The sequence below is a fragment of the Rhinatrema bivittatum genome, chromosome 10 (genome assembly GCF_901001135.1).
Source record: "Rhinatrema bivittatum chromosome 10, aRhiBiv1.1, whole genome shotgun sequence".
In the NCBI taxonomy this organism is placed as follows: Eukaryota; Metazoa; Chordata; class Amphibia; order Gymnophiona; family Rhinatrematidae; genus Rhinatrema; species Rhinatrema bivittatum.
In genome coordinates this window covers 13,949,905-13,968,939 of record NC_042624.1, presented here as the reverse complement: position 1 = coordinate 13,968,939, position 19,035 = coordinate 13,949,905, and the positions used below count along the sequence as shown (strand labels likewise).

The 19,035-nt window shown below is 40.6% G+C and overlaps 1 protein-coding gene across 2 annotated transcripts in view; it reads right to left on the bottom strand.

Annotated features, from left to right (window-relative positions):
* The window catches only part of CFH (complement factor H), a 633,102-nt gene that overhangs the window by 521,411 nt on the left and 92,656 nt on the right, over positions 1–19,035 (bottom strand). For both annotated transcript variants that reach the window (XM_029617534.1, XM_029617535.1), the window contains exon 3: positions 18,651–18,756. In XM_029617534.1, coding sequence (XP_029473394.1) covers positions 18,651–18,756 — 106 coding nt within the window. The remainder of the gene's footprint in view (positions 1–18,650; positions 18,757–19,035) is intronic.

Genomic DNA, 19,035 nt, shown 5'->3' with positions numbered 1-19,035 from the left:
AAGGGGAGGAGTTTCCACAAGATAAAAAGGACTCCCTAGTAGAGCTGTGGCAGTCTCCTGCCGGGGACTGAGGAGGAAGGAACGGACTACACCTGGCTGCTCTTGGAAACTGGATATTCCCCTGACTGTGTGAAGGACTGCAACCACTATCACAAGGAAGGTGAGCGCGGGGACTTCTGTTGGTTTAGACTTACGATAAAGATACTTTGCCTGGAGAACTGCCAAGCGGGTGGTTGTATCCTGGGACGAAAAAAAACATCCCAAGAGATACGGTGGGTGGTGGCAGTTAGGCCCAGCAGGGCCAGACTTTTGAACATTGGATTTATTGTTTAAAGATGGACTTTTGAAGCTAGACTTCAGAAACTGAGTTGCTAGCTCAGTGGGGAAGGCATCTGCCTCCCATCCAGGTGGAGGAGGTTCAAAACCCACCTGAGAACTTTGTAAAGGAAAATAACTTTAACTACTATTTGAGTTCCTGAGCAACCAGGGAAGCTTGGTCAGGGATTGGATCCCCGGAACAGACACAAGTGGTAGTGCATGGACCAGTGAATGCATCACACATGGCCTAGGCCCAAGTACAACACAGGGGCCTCAGCTGAAACCCAAAAGTTGTTCCCACTTCTCTGCTTCATCAGGGATCCAGGCACAGGCCCGACAATGGGGTCTGGTAGGGAAGCTGGGTTCTGACACCTGGGCCTCATCCTGGACCCAAGCCTGATGCAGAGGCCTGGCTCAGAAGGAGGGCCCTGTCAGGCCCAGGCCAGGAGCACAGGCCTTGGAGATCTTTTTTAGCCATCTTCTTTCTTCTTTCTTTGTAGCTGAAATGATGGCATCCACTGGGGACCTAATTAAACTCCAGCTCCTTCCTCTTCAGTGGAGGTCACCATTTTGGTGTGTGGCAGATTTAAATGGTGTTTCACTGATAGTAGGTTTTCCTTTACTTCTGGTACACAAAGCACATCTTTCATGAGTCTTTCGTGCCTGTACCCAGCATAGGTACAACATGTAGGCCTTCCTTCCTCTCCCAATCACAGAAATGCATTTCCTATCTAATAGGTACCATTTGTCTTTCACATTGAAGCTGATATTTATGAAGTGTTTATTACAGTGCACAGCCCAAAAAGTGCATGCAAAACTTCACTTGGTTGGGTCCAGGATAAGGCCCAGGTGTCAGAACCCAGCTTCCCTACCAGACCCCATTGTCACATACCTGTGTGGTAATCAGTCATACATGTTAACAGGAGCACGGAGTGCTGTGTCGGAAGACGGTATTTAAAACCCCAACTCAGGCTATTTTGGCGCGTATGACTGATTACCACATAGGTATGTGAATTTCTGTATTTGGTCTGTTCTGTGGATAGCCCAGTTGTTACACTTTGGTCACATTCTTACTGCTTTTGTTCATAGAAATTGATAAGAATTCCCCCTGAAGCAGCCGACAGGTGAAACACGGGTCCGTGTCGGGGACTGTTGTCAAGAATTGTAACAGAATTCTGTGGTGTGAATGCAAGGAGTCACCAGATGGAATAATAAACTGTTTGAATTTTGAAACACTGACCAAGTGAAGTTTTGCGTGCACTTTTTGGGCTGTGCAATTTATGGTGTAAAGTGCACTACAGCTCTGGTTTATGGTTGAGTGTTTATCATATTTATTTATTTATTTATTTATTTATTTATTTAGAGACTTTTTTATACCGAAGTGTAGCAAAATGCCTTCACTCCGGTTTACATTTTAAACAACTTAATACATGTAACACTTCCGAATGCTAAATTTACAAGTTTACAATATAATTAGAAAACTAAAAACTAAAACTAGTTACATTTTGGTCTCAGTTAATAGAATATAAAATAAGTCAGATATATCAAGAGAGAATCTGGAAGATTGGTAGAACATGAAATGTAATATAGATGTTTACTTTACGATGAAAGGAGTGTTAGTTGAGCTTTTAAGGTGAGAGGTGATAGAGGGGCGGACAAGTGAGCAGGAGGAAGGGGAGGGTTAGTGGAACAGAAAGGGGATGAATCAGGAAAGAGTAAAGTAATAGATGTTGGGAGGGTGAGAGAGATGTTAATATTGAATGGGTGGAGGTAGAACTGGATAAGAGAGATAAGTTTATCCAATGCAGTCTGTGAAGGTTTGTCTAAATAACCAAGTTTTAAGTTCTTTTTTGAAGGATTTGTAATCATTGATAGAGCTAAGGTAGTCTGGTAAAGAGTTCCATGCTTTCGGTCCTGCGATTGAGAAGGCTCTGTTTCTGGTGATGGATAGTTTAGCAGAGGATAGGGAGGGTATTACTAGTTTCAGTTTGTTGGTATTTCTTGTTGAGCGAGGTGTTTTGAGAAGTTGGATCATGTGATAGAGGGCATTGTTGTCTGCTTTGTGTATTTCGTTGTGAAGTATGGTTAGAGACTTATATTTGATCCTTTGTTCAATCGGCAACCAGAGAAGACTCTTCAGTACTGGAGTGATGTGATCAAATTTTCTTTTTGCTGGCGAACTCTGGCTGCAGCATTTTGTAATAATTGAAATGGTTTTAATGTTGATCTGGGGAGGCCAATGAGGAGAGAATTGCAGTACTCAAGACTTGAGAAGATAAGCGATTGTAGGACAGTTCTGAAGTCTTCTGGGAATAAAAGAGGTTTAAGGTGTTTTAGAATGTGAAACTTGTGGAAGCCTTACTTTGTTTTCATTGTTATACACTTTTTTAGGTTCAGATCATTGTCTAACCAGATACCAAGGTCTTTTACAAAGCTCTTCAGATGGATTATTGTGTTGTCGATTTGTATATGCGGCATTGTGATTGTCTGAATGGAGTTGTTTCTTTTGATGAGGATGCATTCAGTTTTGCTCATATTGAGGCATAATTTTAATTGGTTTAGCATGTTTCTGATAGCGATGAGGTGTTTTGTTGTAAGATTGATAGCATCTTCCATTGTGGAGGTTATAGGGATGAACAATTGAATGTCATCGGCGTATAAAAAGAATGTGATGCCAAGGCTTGAGAGAAACTGACAGAGAGGGAGTAAGTAAATGTTATGTATGTATGCCATGTAGCTCATTGCTACTTAATATCCTATTTGGTTATACTGTTCTAAGAAAGCTTGAGTCTGTAATTCAAAGCAATTCATCCTTTTATTTCAGCTTTGAATTTCCTGTTCACAGCCTTAACAAAATCCTTCATGTTGCGAGTGTGGAGGTGCAGTCACTTTCTCAAGGGAGATTGTGAGCCCTTGGATCATGGCAATGCTCAGAGAGGATCCTCAAGATGCACCATGAGAGGTGAGTAAGTACAGGCATGGATGGAGCAGGAACAAGGCTGAACTGAAGACAAGGTAAGGATCGCCTGGAACAGGAACAATGCAGGCTCAGCCCTCCACATGGACCAACACGCACCAATGAGACCCAGCAACGCAATGCTGGGCCCAGGAGTAGCTCTCCAGCCACTCGATAGCCCTTCCGGACCCACTGCTTGGGAACGAAAAGTGCATGAGGCCAGACAGAGGCTGAGAGCAGGAAGAAGATGAGACAGGAACTAGAAGACTCAGATGCAGACTCAAGATACTCGGAGGACTCAGACATAGACTCAGGATATTCGGAGGAATCAGGAATGGTTTCAAGATACTAGGAGACTCAGACAAGGTTTCAGGATACTTGGAAGGCTCAGGCAAGGATTCAGGAGAAAGTACTGGGTGAATGCTACATCGCAGCACGTCCTATACAGCCGCCCATGGCTCATTGCGGACCATGCCAAAAGTAAAGCAGACGCCAGATGAAGCAGTGGAACTTGAAGCAAGGACATGATGAAAATCCTGTCCATGGACTGGGGGTAATTTTTCTAGTTTTAAAAAGGTTTGGGGAGAGGGGGTGGGGGGTGGGAGTAGAAGACAACAGGCTGGAAAGATTTTATTATCATTTTTTTTTGGGGCAGGGCAAGGAAGGGAGGGGATTGCTACCCTCTAATCTTACATTTTGTTTGTATGGTCATGACAGCTCTACTTACCTGGATATATTTTAAAGGTATCAGGTAAAGTAGTGTATCTGGCCACACAAGGACAGATAACAAACTTAACCGGCTATATTCAAACATAGCTGCTTAGGTTTTTGTTAACCGGCCATAGGTAGCCAGATAACATTAGGTTGGTTATATTCAAGGGGATGTTTATCCTGCTGAATATATGAGACAAGTATTCTGGCTAACTTTAACGGTATAATTTGTTCACTAACCGGCTTACTGAATATGGACCCCAAGTTGTCTAAACATATTGTTAATATTATAAAATAGCACTGGCATGTTTTGGCAATGTATTTGCTGTTTTGTAAACCCCATATGTTTGCAGTCACTTGGAACCTAATATCTGTGACCGTATAGTGAAAGCAGCTACCCCAGTTATAAAAGACAAAAGAGAAATGTTAACATTAAGAGGATATTACTCTTGTCAGAAATGTGATCTTTGCATTTCGGCAATCACAGGACCCATTTGGGAACATCTGGTAACTAAGTTTAAAATCAACTTAAAGTCATTTATCATCTGTGAAACCGCCAATATTGTTTATGTAATTCAGTATCCATGCCCTTTGCTGTATGTCGGCAAAAACAAAAGACATGCATCTGCCTGCATGAACATCGAAGCTTTCTTAACATGGGGAAAGAACAGGCACTTTTAGTTAAGCACTACATTTCTTTTCAGTATACATTCAGTAATTTACATTGGAGTGTAATAGACACTGTCACACCATTTTGTCGGAAGTGACTATATTTCTTCCTTAATTTTTAGAGAGCAGCATTGGATATTCAGATTAAATACCATAGCTCCTAATGGAAAGAATGAGAACATTGACCGAGTATCCCTTCAGTCCCTTTTATAAGGGGGATCGTTGAAGCTCCTCTTGCATTCCTATGTAAGCTGCTTGCACAAACCAGGATATTTTCTCCCACATTTTGCTCATAATATACTGCACAAATTAAAAATGCGTATGGTAATCCCAAAATACTATTCTCAATCGTACATGATTTAACTACAATACAAAACTCTTCCTCAAGTATTACATGCAATGAACATTGCGATAAAATTGCCAGCTATTTCAAAAACAAAACAGATGACATTTCAGCTGAATTCAGTTAACTACCTATTCCAAAAATGTCTCTCCACAAATGATTTATACCGTTTCAGAATTTTCTGCAGTATCCGACAAAACAATAATTAATATACTATCAAAATCCAAACCCTCATATAGTCCTTTTAACCCCTGCTCAGGATCCCTACTCAGGGACTCCAAAGATCATTTAGCTCCTGCTATTACAAATTTAGTGAATGCCTCTTTATCTCAAGGAATTTTCCCTGACTCTCTAAAACAAACATCTGTTCTTCCAATTCCCAAAAAGAAAAACCATGACCCCACCGATTTATCCAATTATAGACCTATCGCCTCTTTACCATCAATTGCAAAAATTATAGAATCTGTAGTCCTTCACCAAATATCCGAATATGTTGAAGAAAACAATATATTACATAACAACCAACATGGTTTTAGAAAAGGCCACAGTACAGAATCTTTGTTAATATCATCTTTCGATTCAATTATCAGAGGCTTTGATTCCAATTCCAACTACATACTGGTATTACTTGACATCTCAGCCGCGTTTGATACGCTAAACCACGACATTTTATTAACTACATTATCTCAAATTGGTATTACAGACCTGGCACTACAATGGTTTACCTCTTTCCTATCCAACCGTAAACAAAGAATCACCATTGGTCCTTACTATTCTGACTGGTACACTACCAAGTCAGGTGTACCACAAGGTTCTGCACTTTCAGCTCTCCTATTTAATCTTTACTTACTACCTCTTTGTCGCCTGCTTGCCGGATTAGATCTCAATTTCAAAATTTACGCAGACTATATACAATTCATCATTCCTTTTACTGACTCCTGGACAAAAACATTCTCTGTTACAATTATATCTATCCACAATAAAAACATGGCTTTCCCACAATAGACTCAAATTGAATACAAATAAAACAGAATTAGTCTACTTATCCACTGTACCTGACTCAGTTCATCGGCCACCACCTACTTTTACTTTTCAGAATCAACTCATTAATATAAAACCACATGCAAAAAATCTTGGCGTAATGATAGATTAAAAACTGACAATGTCTGAACATATATCTGAACTTGTAAAAAAATCATTTTTCAAGATTTATATGATAAAGAAACTCAAACCACTCCTTCTTCCTAATGACTTTCGACTGATTACTCAGGCTTTAATTTTATCCTCATTGGACTACTGCAACGCTCTTTTCCTTGGTTTACCACAAGCATCTATACGTCCATTACAATTAATACAAAATGCTGCTGCCCGCATGTTATATAATACACCTCGGTCGGAACACATCACTCCTGTTTTACAACACTTGCACTGGTTACCAATTACATACCGCATCACTTACAAAATTCTGACTACAATACATAACCTACTCTATAATACTAACTCCATCTGGTTATGTTCCTTACTACGAATTTACAGACCTACTAGACAGCTCCGTTCACTTGATAAATGTATCCTTGAAGTACCTACCATAAAAACTGTCAGTCTAGCACTAACCCGTAAACGAGCATTCTCTGTTGCCGGTCCAATACTTTGGAACGCATTGCCTGAACACATTCGTCTGACTGCTAGCCGTATAGAATTCAAGAAACTGTTAAAAACCTATCTTTTTTCTCAAGCATACAACATATACTAAGTCCACTACATTATAAGTCTCTGGTATTTTATGCTTATTTTATGATTTTAATGAATTTGTACTTAATTTTATTTTTTATTTGTTTGAATGCAATGTTAGTGTAATATTACTTGTGTATGTTCTAATATGTAAACCGCCTAGACGGATAGTTCCCTACCCATTGTGCGGTATATAAGAATTGTAAATAAAATAAATAAATAATGCAACAGGGAGGTTCAAAAGAACCCTCAGCAATGATGGAAAAGAACCAGTGAGAGAATTATCCGTACAGAGGAGAAGCACATCTGATGCAAGTTCCCTCAGAATGAAAGTTCATTGAATACTTATTATTTTCTTTGACTAATTGAATTACCTCTTCAATTAATAATTGTTCTGAATTCCCAACATAAAAAATGATTTTTTTCTGTATTTTGATTATATTATATTTTGATGTTTATTTAAAACATATCAAAGAAAATTCTTTTTCACTCAGCGCATAGTTAAGCTCTGGAATTCATTGCCAGAGGATGTGGTAACTGCACTTAGTGCAACTTGGTTTAAGTTCCTAGAGGAAAAATCCATAAACTGCTAATTCAGTAATTAATAAGCAATAGTAGCTTCTGATATACCTAATGTTTTGGTACTTGCCAGGTACTTATGACTTGGATTGGCTACTGTTGGAAACAGGATACTGGGTTTGATGGACCCTTGGTCTGACCCAGTATGGCATATCTTATGTTCTTATGAACAGACTTGGTAGACAGAATGTTCCATTTATGGATGTGCTTGTCAATCATTTGACTTTTGGATGATGGCAGCTAGATTGTTTGTTTTTTTTTCATATACAGACTTGTTTTTGATAAAGTCCTATAAACATAGCTTTTGCTCAACTTGCCTTTCTATTGGCTGGATGAAATAACTTCTTTAACATACTTTTAAAATTTTAAATACTTATCTGACACACATTTTCTCTTTAACCAATTGGCAAAGATTTAATCATGTGACTTTATATGATGTTAGTTTAAACTGGGTGCTCCAGTGCTCATCACAAGATTGAATGCTCACACTTCTATTTTCCCGTCTCTTTATAAAATGCTTGCTTAAAAAGCCATGTTTTCAAGCTTTTCTTAAATGTCTTGAGATCTCTTTGTAATCTGATCTCAGTAGGCATTGTGTTCCAAAGTGTGGGGCCTGCTAGTGATAGGGCCCTTTCTCTTACTTGGGTTAGTCTTGCAGTTTTTACTGAAGGAATGGTTAAGAGTACTTTATTTGCTGATCGAAGGTTTCTGTGAGGGACATGTACTCGTAGTGCTGTGTTTAGCCAGTCTGATTTTTCATCATATATTAGCTTATGTATGATACATAAGGCTTTGTATTTTATTCTGTGTTCTATGGGTAGCCAATGTAATTCCACTAGAATTTCAATTATATGGTCCTTCTTTCTTTTTCCAGTTAGTATTCTGGCTACTGTGTTTTGTAGTATTTGAAGTGGTCTTAATGTTATATTTGGGAGACCTAGTAAAAGTGCATTGCAGTAGTCAGTGCTGGAAAAGACTAGTGCCTGAAGTACAGTTCTGAAATGATCTGGTGTTAGTAGTGGTTTTAGCCTTCTGAGTATCATTGGTTTTGCATAGCCTTCTTTTACTTTCAGTGATATGTACTGTGTTTGATTTCAAGGTCCATTATTATACCACGTTTACGTACTTTTTCAGCTAGTTCAATTTTCTGGTTGTCCTTGAGAATTATTGAGGTTTGGCTGATTTCAGTATTTTTTCATTCTAAGTATAGAAATTCTGTTTTATCAATATTAATCACAAGTTCCATTTGGTTTAGTAGTTGCCTTATAATGTCTATGTACATGTTAGCTAGATTTAGTGTTTTTTCTAATGTGTCTTCTATGGGTAGGATTAGTTGAATTTTGTCTGCAGAGATGTAATGTATGATTCCAAGTCCTGCAAGTAGATGGCATAAGGGCAGCATGTATATGTTAAAGAGGGTTGCCGACAGGGCTGATCCCTGCGGTACTCCTGTTTTGAGATTGACTTTTTCTGATAAAACATTATTGACCTGAACTTGGAAGAACCTGTTCTTTAGATATGAACTGAACCAGTTTAGTGTTTTGCCATGTAATCCTATTTCTTCCAGTTATTTAGCAGTATTTTATAGTTCACTGTGTTGAAGGCTGCTGATAAGTCAAGCATTATAAGAATGTAGTGTTTACCGCTATCAAAACCTCTTAGAATGTTATCTGTTAGCGAGAGAAGTAGTGTCTCGGTGCTATAGTGTGTTTGAAATTTGTGTTGAGATGGGTACAGTATGTTATTGTCATCTAGGTGTTCAGCCAGCTGTTTCTGTACTGTTTTTTCTATTAGTTTAGCTATTAAGGGAAGATTTGATACTGGGTGGTAGTTGTTTTATTTTCTTTAAGATTGGTTTTATAATTGCTCCTTTCAGTATATCTGGCATAGATCCTTCTTCTAGGGATAGGTTTATGATTTTAGCTAATGTGTGGGCGACTGTGTTGGCTGATTTCTTAAGTTCAAATGTTGGTATTGAGTCTATTTTGTGTGGGGCTGGGTTAATGTTTTTAGCATGTATTCCATTTCCAGCTCGGATATCTCAGTAAATAATGACCATTGTTTGACATCTCTTTTCTGCATTTTAATTTCTTGGTTGGTAGTGTTTGGAAGTTTGTTAAGTTAAAAATTTTGTTGCTGAAGAATTCGGCGATTTCGTTACATTTTGATTCTGGTACAGTTTGAGGTGATTCTTGTTTGCACATTTCTTCACCTCTCTTCATAATTTTTTGGTATATAGGTAAAATACTTTAGAGGATGATTTAATATGTGTGGATTCTAAAAGAGTAAGTACCATATGAATGGTCACCATTCTTTACTTTCTTATTGCAGAAATCCAGCTAATATCACATACCTATTCACATTGGCCCCTGATGAAGGTATCGAGACACAGCTTGTGTTGGGCTGTATAATTGGTCAAGTGATATGATTTAATTCATGCTGGCATTCTTATAAGTGTGGCTACTTTTCCTTTATTTTACAATGCAATTTAAAAAAATATTATATAAAAATAGAGTAGACCTCTGATTAAATTAAAGAGCTTTTAAACACTGCAGTGACATAAACAATCAAGGTGAATTAGTGGTGTTAGTTAACTCTATAGTATGATGACTTCCTGATTAAATAAAAATTTATATTTTGCAGGTATGTTTTTGGATGGTTATACATTTATGCACATTTGGTTAGTTTATTTTCCAAATACGCATCTTTAGCAGTGTTAACATAGCTTGAATTGTAACCGCCCATTGGCTATAATTTTCCATGTAGGAAAATTGCCTCTGGGCTTTATTTGCTCACAAGCTTTATTCCCTTAATTGTGCATGTATTCTTGCAAAGAAGCATGGTAAACTCTGTAGGAGAATGTTGTGATTGTGCTTATTAAGGGAGGGTGAACTCTAAACATCATTTCCAATGACTTCACATTGTACTATGGATATTGTCTAGAGGTGCAGTGGTCAGAAGTGGATAGATTAAGATATTTTATGTGATAGAGATACCCTTCAAATCTTGCCTAGACTACACATCCTGTGTGAGAATCTTCTGGTTGTGCCCAGCAAGGAGCCTTTTCTCCTCTCTCCCCACATAAGGGGATGTCTTTACATTAGAGAGTGGGGTGGGGCAGTGACTGGAATTAGATGATGTTTATGGCAATATACAGTAAGCATTAATGAGTTTCAGGTATGGCACTCAATATGTTTAAAGCTATATGTTTACAGCAATATTTAGGATTATCAAGTTTGGATTATAGATCTGGATATGTCTACAGTAATATGCAGCTGTTTCGAGTTTGAGATATAGCCATAGATAGGTTGGTGGGAGCCCTTGGTAAGCAATGTTTTACTTCTGTGGGCTGTGGTAGGATTAGCCATGTCCCGGGGCACACAGCAAGTAAAAGCTAACTGGTCTTGTCCGATTATTAGATGAGTGGGTAAGAACTAAGATGAATCAGCTGATAAGCATTTGATTTTGACAGTGGGGAATAGCTTGCTCACCACAAATTATGTTGCATATTCATTAGTGATTCCTGCTCTTTTATGGACCAGAATGTCAGCACACAGCAGACAATGTCCTACCTGAATTTGGGGCCAGATTGCAGGATAACTTTAAGGAAGGCTTCTATAGTCTTGCATTCCAGACAGTGAAATGCTTTAAAAGTCATTAACTCATATGGACAATCCTTATTGAATATTTGCAAATTGAAATTCAGCAGATGATGAGGGCAATTCACCCCAAAAGTATATGAGAAATTAGTGGGCATGTTTGTTTATATTCAGTGATTGAATTGTGGCATACAATTGACTTATGTTCCAGCCATATACATCCAATGTTTCATGGAAAGAAATGGGGGTTTGGGTGGGGAAGGGAGTTGGAATAAAATAGGCTGGAGCAGGGAGGAGGCAAGTTTCATCTATCATGGTTGTGGCAACTGCACATACTTTCAGCCTCATTTGAGGATGGAAATTATCAGTCATATCATGACAACTGGGTAAATGGCATTGATGATTGTCCTTCTGATGATATAGTAGTGCATTTTTGTTACAAACATTTTGTGTTAAAATAGAAACTATTTTCCATTCAAAGGTCACTGTGTGGTGTGATATTGGTATTGCAATAACATGTCACTATTTTATATTTCAGGGAATGAAATAAAAAACTTTGAGCCAGTATATCACATCAAGATACAAAAGCTTTTTGCTAACCACTGGTCCTGAAGAAAACTGCACAATGAAATTGAAACATTTGTTAGTGTAAAGTTTCCATATCTTGATAATGTGTGAGCATCCAATTGATTTTACTTATGGGTCAAATTTCAAAGGGTTTAAGTATCTAGCTTTTAAAGTTAGGGACCTCAATTGGTTCCTTTGAAAAATGATGTTATGAACCCTGCCCGCAGGTCCCCCCGCGAGCAGGCACTGCTCACCTTGCTTTGCTGCCCAATGCAGAACGGATGCCGTCGAGGTCGGGCCTTCCCTTGTGGCCAGAGCCATGGACTGGATTTCCTTATGTGCCCTGGAGGCCACCCATCTTGTGCCTGCTTCACCACGACTGGAGCCGCGGACTTTCTACCATCTTTGCAGCATGGAGCTGCCGCCTACGTCTGGTCCTCTTCGGGGGGCTGGAGGCCACAGCCCTGGACTGGATTGGTGGCTGGAGCTGCCCCCGGGGCCCCCTGCAGCAGCTGGAGCCACAGCCGTCATCGGGGCCTGCGTCCTGGCCCAGCCCTGCTCTCTGCGTGAGGACGTTGGTGCAGGCCGCTGTCCGCGGTCCTGCACAAGCTCCTGTCTTTCCTAGGTGCATGGCTGCGCCTCTCTTCAATAATTAAAGGGCCAGCCACAGGAAGTGTGGCTGGCCCCACCTTTGGACTGATTTCCTGTTCAGCCCTATTTAAGGGCTGCTCCATCAATTCAGCCTTGCCTTGCATCAGAGTTACTTCACTCTGGAGGCTCCTGCCTGCCAGAGCTCCGTCAGGTCTTCTATCTTCTTCATGGAGCTCCTCATCTCGACTTCTTGTCTCGCCATGTCATGTCAAGTCTCGATTGCCTGAGGTCCCCGTCCAGGTGTCCTGGTGTCTCGTCTTGATCTTCGCTTCCTGATGTCCCGGATTTCTTGGTGTCTTGCTCCTGTGTCTTCAGCACTCCTGAGCCTTCTGGTCCTGTTGGCCTTGCTCCCTCGGATGACGTCTTTCCCGAGCATGGAGTGGCCTGCAGTTGGACTGGCATCCTGTGCTCCTGAGTCATCTTGTCCTGCCAGCCGTTGTGGTGTTTCGGATGACATCAGCTTCATCATTGGAGTTCCACCTCGACTGGATACTTCCCTGCGCCTGCACTTGTCCCACTCTCAGCGTGGTCTGTGACAGCCTCCTCGGGCACGCAGTGGGACAGGGTGGTCCGTGACCAGCCCATTGGGTCTGCCCGTGAAGGTGGGTTGAATAGGGCGCCCTGAGAGACGGTGCCAATGTTCACCCTCCTAGCTTCTTGTCTCGTCTGGACTTCGTCAAGTTCCTTGTCTCGTCCCTGATGCAGTTGCATCAGTCTTGGTGTCATGCTGCACTTAAATGTCTTGTTCCTGATGCCATCGTATCGACCACTGGTCCGTGATGCCATCACATTGACCCTGGTCCGTGATGTCTTCGCATTAGCCCTGGTGTCATGTCTTCAACAGCCCTGGTGTCATGTCTTTATTTTATTTATTTATTTGTGTTTTTCTATACCGGCATTCACGGCAGTTCGTATCATGTCGGTTTACATAAAACAAGGGGGTGAGCAATACATTATAACGTACATAGCTAAAACGTAAGAGTATACATTACAAAAGTATAACAAGTGCGTAGAAGAAAAAGTTACAATAAAACAGGGGTTATTCTAACTGGGATTAGAGTTAGAGGAGAGATAAAAAGTTTAACAAGAAGTAAAACATTGTAGTGATTGGTTGGTATTGTCTGTTTCAGTTTAATAGAAGATGCTCAGTGTTGCTGCATTTGATGGAAGTGAATCATTAAGGGTCCGGAAATGCTTTCATGAACAGCCATGTTTTAAGTCTCTTCCTGAAGGTTGGAAGACATGGTTCCTGTCGTAATTCTAAGGGGATTGAGTTCCATAGTGGGGGACCTGCTGTGGAGAAGGCCCGATCTCTCAATGTTATATGTTGGGTGGTATTGTTGTGAGGTACTTGTAGATATTCTCTATATGCTTCTCTGATGGGTCTGTTGGAGGAATGTTTTTTGAGAGCTATTTGTAGATGGAGTGGAGCCAGTCCATGGATATTTTTGTAGATTGTGGTGAGGGACTTATGAATTATTCTGTAGTGGATTGGTAACCAGTGAAGGTCTTTGAGGACTGGTGTAATGTGATCTCTTCTCCTTTTGTTTGTTAGAATTCTTGCTGCCGTGTTCTGTATCATTTGGAGAGGTTTAGTGTGGGATGATGGGAGGCCTAGAAGGATAGAGTTGCAGTAATCAATTTTCGCAAATATTATTGCTTGGAGCACTGTTCTATAATCATGGAAATGAAATAGGGGTTTTATTCTTTTTAATATGTGCAGTTTGTGGAAGCAGTCTTTGGTTGTTTGGTTGATAAACGATTTTAAATTTAGCCGGTTGTCTATAGAAACTCCTAAATCTCTTACTTTTGAGATTTGCAAGTTGGCTGGCGGGTTTGTAGTGATTTTGCAATTATCTGGAGAGATTAGCATGAATTCGCTTTTTGATTGGTTTAGAATAAGATTTAAGCTGGATAAGAGATCGTTAATTTCTTGAAAACAGTTTTCCCAAAGTTCTAGAGCTTTAGTGATGGATTCTTTGATGGGGATCACAATCTGGACATCGTCGGCGAATATGAAGTGTTTTAGGTTCAATTTGTTTAGCAGTTGGCAAAGTGGGAGAAGGTATAAGTTGAAAAGTGTTGGTGAGAGAGAGGAACCCTGAGGAACTCCTTGTGAAGATGGGTATCTGGGGGATTCTTTGTTGTGGATTTTAACTTTGAAACCTCTGTTTTCTAAGAATGTCTTGAACCATGTTAGTGCTGATCCTGCAATACCGATGTTCGCCAGTTGCTTTAGTAATATGGCGTGGTTAACAGTATCGAAAGCTGCCGATAGATCCAATAAAATCAGTAGGAAGGCCTGTCCTTTGTCGAGGCCCAGTATAATGTAGTCAGTCAGTGAGATTAGAAGGGATTCTGTGCTTGAAGCTTTTCTGAAACCGAATTGAGTAGGGAATAGAATTTTGTGTTCTTCTATGTATTCAGATAGTTGTGTGTTAACTAGTTTCTCCATCACCTTGGCAATGAAAGGCAGATTGGAGATTGGACGGAAGTTGTTAGGATCTTTGGGGTCCAAGTTAGGCTTCTTGAGGAGCGGTTTAATGGATGCTAGTTTGAGGTCGTCTGGATAGAAACCCTGGGTGAATGAGCAGTTTATGATGTCCGCTAGGGTTTTGGTTATGGTGTCCGGGATTAGCAGTAGTAGTTTAGATGGGATCTGGTCTGGTGGATGAGATGAGGGTTTCATTTTCTTAAGTAGTGTTTGGATCTCTGAGGAAGTGGTGAGTTCAAGAGACTGGAGGGAGATGTCTTTATTATGGAGTGCATAATTGCTGGCTGGTGTGCCTGTATTAGGCTTTAATTGTGTTAGCAGGTTTGTGATTTTCTTACTGAAGAAGAATGCCAGCTCATCAGCTTTTGTTTGAGCTTGGTTAGGTGGTATGTCAGGAAGGTTGGCCTGAGTTAGATTGGAGACAAATGTGAATAGCGCTTTGGAGTCGAATATGATGTCATGAATCTTATGTGCGTAGAAGTCCCTTTTTGTTTTTAAAGTGGAGCTCTTGTATGATTGGAGGGCGAGTTTGTATGTAGAAAGTGTAAAGGGGGAAGGGGCTTTACGCCATTTACTTTCTTTTTGACGCAGGTTAAGTTTGAGGTTTTTAAGTTCGTTAGTAAACCATGGCTGTCTTTTTGACTCGCCTTGTTTGACTTTTTTTGTTGTCCACGGACAAAGTTTGTTTGCCACAGTTTCTGTTATAGTAGACCAGGAATTTATGGCTGCATTAGGTGATGTGACGTCTATGTGTGAGAGTTCCGTGATTAGATGATTGCTGAGTTCATCTGAGGCGCATACTTTTCTGTAGAGAAATGAGTGTTGAGGAGAGGGTTTATTGCTCGTTTGGGTCATTGAGAAGGTGGTGGAGATTAAAGAGTGGTCTGACCAGGGAACTTTTTTGCAAGTGGGTTGTACTGAATGTGTTATACCTGAGTTCACAAAGATAAGGTCCAGTATGTGACCTGCCTTGTGGGTAGGTTCATTGATTATTTGTTTGAATCCCATTGCAGACATGGCTGTAAGAATGGTTTCGCAGCTGGTAGAGAGTGTGGTGTTATCAACGTGCAAGTTGAAATCTCCTAGGATTATCGTTGGGGAGTCTGGTTTTAGATAAGATGCTAAGATTTCTAGGAAGGGTGATGGATCCGCTTCTAGAAGTCCTGGGGGGGCATATACTAGAAGGATTTGTAGTCCTCGTCTTGGATGCCGTCGCATCAACCTTGGTGTCATGTCTTGGTGTCAAGTCCGTCTGCCCTCATCCTCAGACCAGCCTGCTGCTCCATGCCGATCCAAGCGGCAGGTCCGAAAGGGTTCGGAATGGTCGGAGGACCGTTCACCTTCCAACATCATCACGTTGTTGGCCTTGGGAGCTTGCAGGCCTGGCAGAGGGTAAGACCGTAATCCCACCATGTCGGAACATGCCGTCAATCCTTAGTTCAGTCCTGGATCCGTCTGGGGTCGGGCTGAGGCCCAAGGGCACACTAAAACCATGCTACCTATCTCTTCCCTCTCTTCTCCTGTCTCCCCTTCCCCTCTCCTCTTTCTGGCCTGCTCCAATCCCTTGCTCCCTGTTCATTGTAATTTCCTCCTATATTTGAGTTACCTGTAAATCGGCGTGATGTGCCACACGAATGTCGGTATATTAAAAGTTGTTAAATAAATAAATAAATAAATAAAACACCCCCCATCTCAACAGAATGCAAGGCCTTCTTAACAAATGACTAGGATTTTGTGCCTAAATTTAGGTGGCTAGTTTCAGTAGGAGGGGAATATAGGGGCTTAAAGAAATGAGTGGCTATTGGGATACGTTTTGGATAAGGAAAACATTAGGCATTTAAGAGTCAATATTCAGAAGCATTTAGATGGATAACTCACAAGTTATCCAGCTAAATGCTGACATAAATATTTCTCCTACTTGACTGGCTAAAGTTTAGACAGATAACTAATTATCTTGTTATGTAGGGGCATTCTGGGATCACTCCAGTCAGAGTTAAGTTACTCAGATAAATTATCAGCTACTGTTCATTGTTAGCCAGAATTAAATTATCTAGCTAACAATGGTTGTTCTGTAGATTAGTCCTAAAGACCGCCAGATAAACTTATCTGGCGATCTTTAAGATAACCAGCTATAGTCTATATGGCAGCCCCACCATTGAATATCCCTCCAAAGTTAGCCAGATAAATTTATCTTCCTATTTTATCAATCCAGCCTGTGAGTTAATAGTATCCTCTTAGCACTGATTTCATACACTAGGCACCTAACATATAAGGAGATTTATCAAACCATAATAGGGCTATAATGCATGTTAAACAGCATATATTGCACTATAAATGCTACATGTCATGTGATACAGCCCTATTATAGCAATATCATGTGATATTCAGATCAAAAATCATCCCCTATTACAATGAGATGTTTTGCAAATCTATGCAAAGCAGTTCATGTATACCTAATCCTATGTAAATAATATAACACAGATTATTTTATCTACACCTATTTCAAAACATTATTCTACCATGGGAGTGTCGAGACTAATGCAGGTATCACAGCTCCTTTGTTAGAATTAAAGGGCCCTATGGCCTAACATGTCTTCCCCTTCAAGAAAAAAAAACAAAAACACCTGAGGTGTTATTAGACCCCCCCCCCCCCCCCCCCACCACCACTCACCCCTGGATGACCAATCAAGGTGGCCTCACCAAAAAGAAAAGAAATGCTTAAATGTGTCATGCACATTTCCCCTAGCTATCCCCCTTCTTATTAACACAACCTACCCTAAAAGATTAGCACCCTCACTCCCTGGCTCAATCTTTCTATAAAAATAATAGGGTGGTACTGGCCCCCCTCAGCCCCCACCCACAACTCTCCAAAAATGTCATCAGTAGGCTAGAGGCTTCCCACCCTGAATCCCACCACACCCCATTACCTTAAAAATAGCATTGATGTTCATGTGGAGGGACTGGTAGGTCCCCTTACGCTAGGCCCAGTCAGCACCATATTTCAAAATGGCACTGTCCTGACCTTAAACCTGTACATGACGGGAAAAGTCCTGGGCCTGAACCATGGCCACATGACTTTGATCTAGGTCCCTGAACCTCTCCCTGTTAAGTGATAGGGGCAAGAGCTGATCACACCATTTTGAAAAATGGTGTTGACTGGGTCTGAGGCAAGGGGACACACCAAGCCCTTAGCTGACTATCGATGATAACATTTTCAGGTAAAGGGGGGGTAGGGGGTCAACCTATCCCTCTAGATCACCAGTCTCTTATTTTTCAATTGGGGTGGGGGTTGGCATGAACCCTAGACATCAGGGATTTAATTTTATTTGGAAAGGGGGGTTGGGACAGGCCAGGGAGTTCTTTAACAAAGGGCCATTTTGGGGGTCTAAGGAGAGCAGGTGGGGAAAAGGCAGGCAGTCACCACATTTGGCCTTGGTTTATTTTATGTTTGGGAGCAGTACAATCTTGGTAGGTGGCAGAAGGTGGGCAGAAATCACCTTTGACCATGTGGTGAGTTTTCTTATTTGGGGAGAACCATTTTTCACGCCTCTAGCCCTTTAAGCAATAGCGGCCCGGCCAAGGTGAACCACCTTCATGTGGGAAGGGGAAGTACCTTGATGTGATTTATTGTCACTCATTTGTGCTGTGATAAATCATAACTTCATGGTACAGCCATGATAGTTTGTCAGGGAGGAGACAAATATTACAGGGACATAATAACTCTCCCATTAAGGAAACAATAATTAGGAATGCGGCTTTTTGAATATGGGCCTCTTAGGCTCCTAATTTTGGATGAAAATCTAACTATATCTAGATTCCTAAAACGTGTACACTGAACTTTTTTATTCTGAAACCTCATCCTTAGCTTCTCTCAGAAGCAAGGAAATTACAGCTTCCAGGAACTATTAATGAGAATGAAAATGAGAAACAGCATGATAGAGAGAGATTTATCATTTAACCCCTTCCACCTCCTACCTACTAATCACCATCAATGACTGTGCATTGATGCTACTGCATTGTTAAATGACATACCCGTCATTACATTGGTATTCCACACGAGCACCAAATACAAACTCTGTTTCACGTGTTAATTCAAGAAAGCCATTTTCAAGATCTCCAGGATGACCACAGGGTTTGCCTATAAGGATGAGAGAAAATGAACAAATAAGATTACCCATACCAAAGTGATAAAATAAAAACTCACAGTAAACCGCAGGAAAATGTGCAGAAAAAATTTGAATGTCCACACTTCTTAATGCAAAAATAAATTTTTGAGGTTTATTTCGGCAACTCCACAGTGTAATGCAAAGGTTTGTATAGCAGGTCCCCCAACACGGACCCGTGTTTCGCCACCAGGCTGCGTTGGGAGGGACGGGAAAAACAAGGCTTTTTTTATTCTAGAAAATATAAAATAACA